This window comes from Crocodylus porosus, unplaced genomic scaffold (assembly GCF_001723895.1).
Source record: "Crocodylus porosus isolate Cpor-Errol unplaced genomic scaffold, CroPor_comp1, whole genome shotgun sequence".
NCBI lineage: Eukaryota > Metazoa > Chordata > Crocodylia > Crocodylidae > Crocodylus > Crocodylus porosus.
Window position 1 is genome coordinate 153,233,340 of NW_017728906.1, and position 7,628 is coordinate 153,240,967.

Sequence of the window (7,628 nt, forward strand, 5' to 3'; positions counted from 1 at the left end):
TTGGCAGGTCCCTAACAATTAGTCCCACAGAAGTTAACTTGAGCTTGTTAGATTGCCTATCACATGCTGTGGGTATATGAAAACAAATTTTTAAACAACAGATTTTAACAAAATGTATGAAACAAATATTAAAGCAGACTAGGAGACCTTTCCAGATGCAAAATGACCTCCATCTCTGCCTTACTCTGTTCCCCAATTCACCTTCCTCTTGATAAATATGTGATTGGGAAGCCAGACAAATCTTACTTCAGGCCATAAGAATCATCACATCCACACTCTGGTGGACTAAAGGGGCAAACAGTTCTAATTCATGGATCATTCACTGAAAATACTTTGTTGCAAGCTTCCTGCTATTTGAATCATGGGACTGTTAGTTTGCATACCTTAGTTTTAGCCCTACCCACTTCTCTGCGCAAGCTACCAGCCTGCAGCTGCTATGAGATAAAGTTCATGTTAATACTTGAAAAAGCGCACACAGAATACCTTGGAGGAGTGGTGTGGTGCTCTTATGTATACTGCTCCTACTCACTCTCCCCCTCAGGTGGTTTGCTGAAGCACCATACAACCCTTTGGGAAAAATAGTGGTGCTGACTCTTTTGCATAGCAATATCCTGCTGTCAAGGTGGGAGTGCTGATGTAGAGGAGTAAATGTACCTCGGAGTCCTTAAAACTCCAGCTCCTGAAAAACAGCAAAGTAAAATGTTGGTCAAGAGGAAGCAAAAATTGGTAAGGAAATAATTTATTTGCTTGTGGGTTTTTTTTTGGGGGGGGGGGCTGTTTTTTTTTAACGACAATGAAGTAACAATAATACAGTAACATATAAATGCTTTTTATGATGTTACAGCATGTTAGTTTATATACAGTTGATATTTTGCCACTGAATGTATCACAAGATTGCCAAAATGCAAAGGAAAAAAAAGGCACCCTCTGGAGAAAAAAAATCAGCTTCTAGATATATTGGTTAACGGTCAGTGGTTGGCAAGGGAAGAGTTAATTCATCCTCTGTTTTCTGGGTGAAGGAGTGCGCCTTTCTTTATCAGCTGGGCATAGTTTTTAGGCCGCACCCATACTGGGAACTGAATGATGTCCTACAAGTTTAAACATGTTTGTCAAACAGAATTTTAACATTATTTTCCTGAGTAGGGGCACCAGAGATATTTTTGTCTGTGAACTGTGAGATTTAACAATGGAATAGTACTGTGCTATCAATCCCATTGTACTTCAAAGATAATAGTATTTTGAGTGCCACTAAAAGAAGGCTGTCTACTGACTTAATCTGTTCTGTAACACAGAGCTTAAATCTCAAAACAACCAGCTCACATCAAACCAACAGACTGGAGCCATGGCAAGGAACAGATGGGTTTTAATGAGATATACTTGAATTCATAGGGGAGAGCTGCATACTAACTGGTTCTAGAGTCTATAGCAAAGCATGATTAATAATTCCATTTTCAGAAACACAGTTCCTGTCCATGCTAGTTCTGAAGATTGTGCCTGAACCTTGTTAGCAGCAATTGCATGGGGTTGATTTTCCACTAGCATGAATGTTGTATAGTCATACACCTGTGCACCATTAGTGAAAACTGGCTATAAAAATGCTATTATATAGATTTAGTAACATTTTCATCCATTTTGCACAAAGGTAAATGACTATGTGAAGTGAAAGAAACAGGAAAAACAACACCGTGTGTTGAAAGTAGGCCTTTCACTTACTTCAGTAGTCATTGCATTAGGCCTATGGTTTGAAGTCTGCATAGAAAATCAATTGAAAAATCAGGCTGTGCTTTTATTTTAGAAATCTTGTTTTAGCTGTACTCCCGTGAGAATTAATGTTCCAAAAGATGTCTGGTGTTTTACATAGTTAATTTGACTTCTGCCAGATTATATTAGAAATTGTACATGAACATTAATTTTTTTGTTCCTGGTTTTACTGTTTGTTTTGGAAACCACTTCTTCTGTCTTGTTTCCTTGGTATGGGAAAATGAACTGTTGATATCAATGGGTGCACTCCTTTAATTAGCTGAAACAATAAAAGCTATTGCCCGTTGCCCTGGGCCAGGTGAATTCAAGAGGGGTTTTCCTGAGGACTAACAGAAATGTCAGGAGGCAGAGCACTGATTTGTTTCAGCTGTGTTTGCTGTGTGGGTGTCAGAGACCAAGAGCAACTAGAGTGCCAAAAGAAAGCTAGCAAGCAGAAGCGGTGCGCAGCCCTGGGAATAAGTCAAGAGATGAAGCTTCTTTTGGACAGAGAACTGGCAGGAAAGGGAAACTTGGGTTTCTAAACAAGGAAACTGCCTCTAGTTGTTTGCTTCTGCTGTGTGTAGAGAAACTTTGTTATACATGCTTTGTAAATAAAAAGATTGCACCAAACAAAGACCTGATTCCGTCATCAAGTTTTCCTTCTACCAAAAACAATCTGGCAAGGCCCTGAATACCCGTTAACTGCTTGGTCCAAAGGTTAACAATATATAAAATAAGATAACATTATATCACTATTTAAAATTCTATACAAATACTAAAGTAGTTTCAATTTCAGATCTGGAAAACTGCAGCTAGCAATTTGAGTTGCTGATAACTGATATTTCCATCTTAAATGGAAAGTCTTCCCACACTTCACATTGAAAAAAGCAGCTTTTACAGAATGATAATGAGAAATGACTTCCTTTATGTACTTTCCCTCTTTTTTAAAGTAGCTGTTTTGGGGAATTTAGCATAATTCAGATGTATGTATTCAAAATACACTTCTAAATACAGAAATATGTATTTAGATAAATTAATACCTGTTAAAGTGTTAGATATGCAGAAACACGCATCATGATTCTTAACATGGTTGTCTCTCCATTTACTTGCTTTTGTGGTACCAGTGGATTTATTTTCATATTTAGTACTTCATGGCATGATTATAAAGTGGCTCAGGTTATATCCCACTAACTAAGCATCGAGAGGACACTTTCTGTACAGAAGAGGGAGACTCAGGTTTGTTCAATGGGCATTGTTTCATCCCCTCTTCCTCTGTACTGCATACAGGCTTCCAGGGCATCCTGGAAGTGGTCATGACTAGGGCAAGTCTCTGGTAAGCCAGTTTCAATGAAAATGTGCTGCCAGGGTGCCAGAAGTAAGTCTGAAAAGTTTGGGGCTCTGCATGGTTTGCTGTAGTTCCCTATAGATCACTATGCGTTCCTTAGGGGCTGTCAAGGTTTTAGAATGAATCCTGCTGCAGTCACTCTCACTTTCAACAAAGCCAGTGCCTGGTGTTACACTACAAGATGATCTCTGCTGTGGGAGGGGCTTCCCTCCTCTCTGACACCATTCTGTAGGATTTTCTGCAAAAAAGGATGATTTGGGCCCTCAGTACCAAAAAGTTATAGTTGACCTTGGCCCTTTCTTGTAACACAAATGGAAACAAATGATTGCATGGTAAAGCAGTAATTACAGCTACTCGGTTAATTCTTTGCAAATTCTAACATCTGTATTTTGAATGAATGGATGACACTGCCATCCTGCAGCACGTTGAATTGGGACTCCACCACCCCAAAAACCAAGGTTCTTTTGGTTTCCTTTCCTCACTAGATAATTAAATATTGCTACAAACCTGATGACATATAAATACATATTTTCACTTCCCAGGACCTTCCCCAGAAACTTCAGCTTTTGGCCACTCATGATTCAGGAGGACCGTCAGATCGCTCAGAGGTGAGAACTTCAAGCTCCGTAGAATTTTTTGACTGAAAAATCTATATAAGCAATAAAAAGCTGTGAACAGAAACCTAGGTTAGATTGCACAATGACTTGTTTATCATGAAGTTATCCCAGCTCTATTGTATATCATATCAATAAGCATAGGCATTGGTGATGCGTAGGAGGTGCACGCAGGTGCATGTGCACCCCCTGAGATTGGCAGCTGCTGGCAGTGCCTGTGGGTGGTTGCTACTCACCACGCCTCCCCCCTCCCCTCCCTGCTGACACCGTTGGTGGCATTTGTGGGCAGTCACCAGTTGCTGCTGGTGGCATTTGCAGGTGGACACTGAATGATAGTTGGCGCTCCCCATCCCTTCTCCATGCCCTGCTGCCGTGGCTGCCTGCGAGAGCTCCCCGCTTGCCGTTGCTACCTGAAGGTGCTTGCTGTGCGCCCCCCCCAGCCTCTGGGGGCACATGTCATTTATGAACATAGGCAGAAGGTAGGGCAGGGTGGCACTTTAGAAACTAACTGTTTCAGAGAGGTTTTGTAGGAAGCAACATATCTTGTTATCTGACAAAGTAGGTTGTAGCCTATTAAAACTCATACCTTTCAGAATCAGTCTCCAAGCTGCCATCTTGCCCTAAACCTTTGCCTGATTTAAGACGGCTAACAACCTTTGGGTGTGCATGTGTATATATAGAGAGATGAGCTAGTAGAATCTGTAAGTTGTATTATTTACTTGCCAAGAGCAGAGCCAGGTCCCAGATGAACCTTACCTTGCAATGCTTGCTATACAGACATTCTGCAACTGACTCAAAACTGATGCTGCAGCTGATATGACCACACTCCCTGTCTGGCACCTATAGCTTTGCAGAGGGAAGACCTGGTGGAGGGGCAGGAAGCCATTTGGAGCTTCTGCAGGCCCTTAATAAACAAGAAATGGTGCCACACTCTAAATTGTGTGTATATGTGTGTGTGTACACGAAGGAGTTGGTCAAGACTAGGGACAGCAGAAGGCAGTTAATACTAGCCAAAGGGGCTATGGGGTATAAAAAGGGATTAATAAATATTTTGCATTGAGATTTGTTTTCCCAATGTAAGTTGATGTGTTTTTATAATGTATTTTTAGATATATAGGGAATGTGATCCCCCTGTGTAAGGAACCTCTAATTGAAGTGTTGATTACGTTAATCAGGGTGCTAAAGGTGGTATATGGATAAATTACTGGCTAGGGAAGCCAGGAAGGTAATTTGGTTTAGCTCAACTGGTTATTCATTGAGAAAAACCACAAATGTGAATTCTAGAATGACAGCAATAACAAAGAATAAACAGATCAAGGGTAACAACAGCAATAGGCAACAAGTCAAGTAGGGAAATGTGGAAGCGGGCTACAATAACAATACAAGGGGGTTGGTGTTTCACACTCCTGGTGGGACCAAGGCACTGGTACTTGGAGACTTTGCTGGTCACTCCCTTGGTGGGGAGATCCAGAAATCCAAAGGCCCTGGAATGAACTGGACACTCAGAATGGAGCCAACACACACAGCAGCACACTATCTCCTACACGCACACAGGTGCTCATGCTGGCATGGAGACCCAGACACCTTACATCCCCTCACCACCGGGACTGGTTTGGACCTGGAGTAGTCTCAGTACTCTCCCAGAAACCGGGAACTCCGCTAGCTAGCACCCAAACTCAGACATTGCTGACATATTTCTGTGGTGTATTTGTATAACAAATGGAGCATGGCAACTCACTGCCTCTCCGTTAAACAATCCCATGTGAACGATACTGCCAATCACTCAACTTGCAACAATCTTTGGTTCATGCCTCATTTTTACCTCAGGCATGTCACTCCACTCATCTGTCAGTCACTGTTTTTTTCTCACCACAATGTGGGGAAAAAATAGGCATGCTCTATTAACAAACGTAGAACGTGAGGTTGAAAGTTGATTTCTTTCCAGGCTTGTTCAAGCCTTGTTCCTACTACTGATGCTCAACAGGCCATTTAAAAATAACAAATTAAATCTGGGGTCTACACCTCCTCATCCTGAAAAAGCAAGTGTAAAATTAAGGTGCACCTTCTACACCAAAGCATTGTAATGAAAAATAGTTGAAATCATTATAATTAGAATTTGGCCAAAATTCAATCGACTTTATGTTAACAAGTCTTTTTTATATTTTTTTATCCTTTTTGAAGGGATGCATCTTATACATTGGATGGAACATATGTTTATGAACAAGGAAATCAGTTGTTTGATCAACTGTATAGTTGGGAGAGATGTTGGACAAGCTTTTGGGGACAAAATGCCCTGAGCTTGAAAACTTTTTCAACATATCTCAAAGCAATACAGTGGTTCCAATAAAAAGATATAATAACAAACCTCTCCCTCATACATTATTTCCTGGACCATTATGGCTACAACAACACTCCAACATTTACTTTGGAAGCAGAGTTAAGATGATGCTTAGTGCTTTAAAAAATGCTACTACTATAAAAGAACAAGAACAAAATGGGATAAAAAAAACAGATAGCTTTGCTTGATAGAAATAAAAATGGAGTTCAACTTCACACTTGTCCTTCACACTTCTCTGAGATTAGTTTTGGCTGGGAATAATAACCCCATGAATCCAATGAATTAAGTGACTGCAGGAAATAAATGAAGACATCATAAGAAATTGAATATACTAATTTTAGTACTGCATTCGATGCAGGGTTTCACATAATCTTACTCATAAATAAATGCTTATTGGTTTGGATGTGAGCACTGGGACTAACTGAAAGACCAGAAAGAAAAGGTAGTGGCTATCACTTTTCTCTATGTTAACACAACTTTCCAAACATCTAGTTGACAGGCTCCACTAGGCAGAAGTAGGACCCCATCCTGCTTCTTCTCCAGCTGTGGTCAAGGTTTTTAGGGGAAATAAGCAACCTTGTTTTCCTGTAGCTAAGTGCCTAATTGAATCAGCCCTCCAAGGAAGAACACACCCATCACTTTATGCATATGGAGAGGCATCTGGCATCATTTTCATTTTTATAAGCCTGGGTCACTAAATGATCCTTATGTGGATGCCTCCAAAAGGAGTGCCCAGGCGGAACAGTAAGCCGTTACATAGCTCAGGAGGACCTCTCCCTGCTTATGTTGTACCAGAAATCAGTGGGTGCATAGAGGATATCAGCTGCACTCAGTCTTATGTGGCAGAATTAAGAAACAGTAGAATTCTATAACTACATCCCATCAAAATAAAAATATGTTTGCTTCTCTCATTTCCCTTTTTGGGATGTGGACTTGAATGACTAGATTAGGAACTAAAAGCTATAATCATCTCATATTTCTAAGCAGTACATTCGGTCATAACAGTTAAGGGGGTTTCCTTGGTTCTCAGAAAAATAAAACTGAGGGCAAAGGAATATTGGATGGAGACTTGTGTTTCAGATTTAGTTGATATTGACTTGCTTGTTTCCTGGGACCATGGAAAGGGGTGGTATGTGTGCAGGTTGAGCAAATCTTTACCCTGGAACATACATCAATGCTTCAGAGGAAACAGTTGGCAAGAACCCTCCCCCTCTATTTGCATTTATAGAGATGTTGCGCTGAAGAGTTAAATTGTATCGGAGTTTATAGACATTGTAAACAAATAAAGGTGCTCCCTGACTGGCTTTTGCTGCTTGTATTTTGTGTATGCATTAAAAAACAAAGATCTAGTTGTGCATACATTCCTCTACCAAGATGCTGAGGAACATCCTACTCTGACTGTGACTTGGTAGATCTTCCAGTAAGGCTATGCAGAACTTCCTTAAATTAAATGTCTTAAATCTCATTTAATTGCTCTAATTCTTGTCTTTTAGTCATGCAAACTAAAGGAATTCAAGGCAGTATTATTCCGCTATCCTTCATTTCAGTGGACCTAAACCAAATTTGTCATGTTGACAAAAGGGGTGGGGGT

At 40.5% G+C, this 7,628-nt stretch overlaps 1 protein-coding gene across 1 annotated transcript in view; it reads left to right on the forward strand.

The window, feature by feature from the left end:
* The first annotated feature begins 473 nt into the window (after window positions 1–473).
* TRIM13 (tripartite motif containing 13) overlaps window positions 474–7,628 on the forward strand; it is a 15,812-nt gene continuing 8,657 nt past the window's right edge. The window contains exons 1-2 of the mRNA XM_019529973.1: window positions 474–726; window positions 3,628–3,693. Coding sequence (XP_019385518.1) covers window positions 649–726; window positions 3,628–3,693 — 144 coding nt within the window. The 5' untranslated portion in view covers window positions 474–648. The remainder of the gene's footprint in view (window positions 727–3,627; window positions 3,694–7,628) is intronic.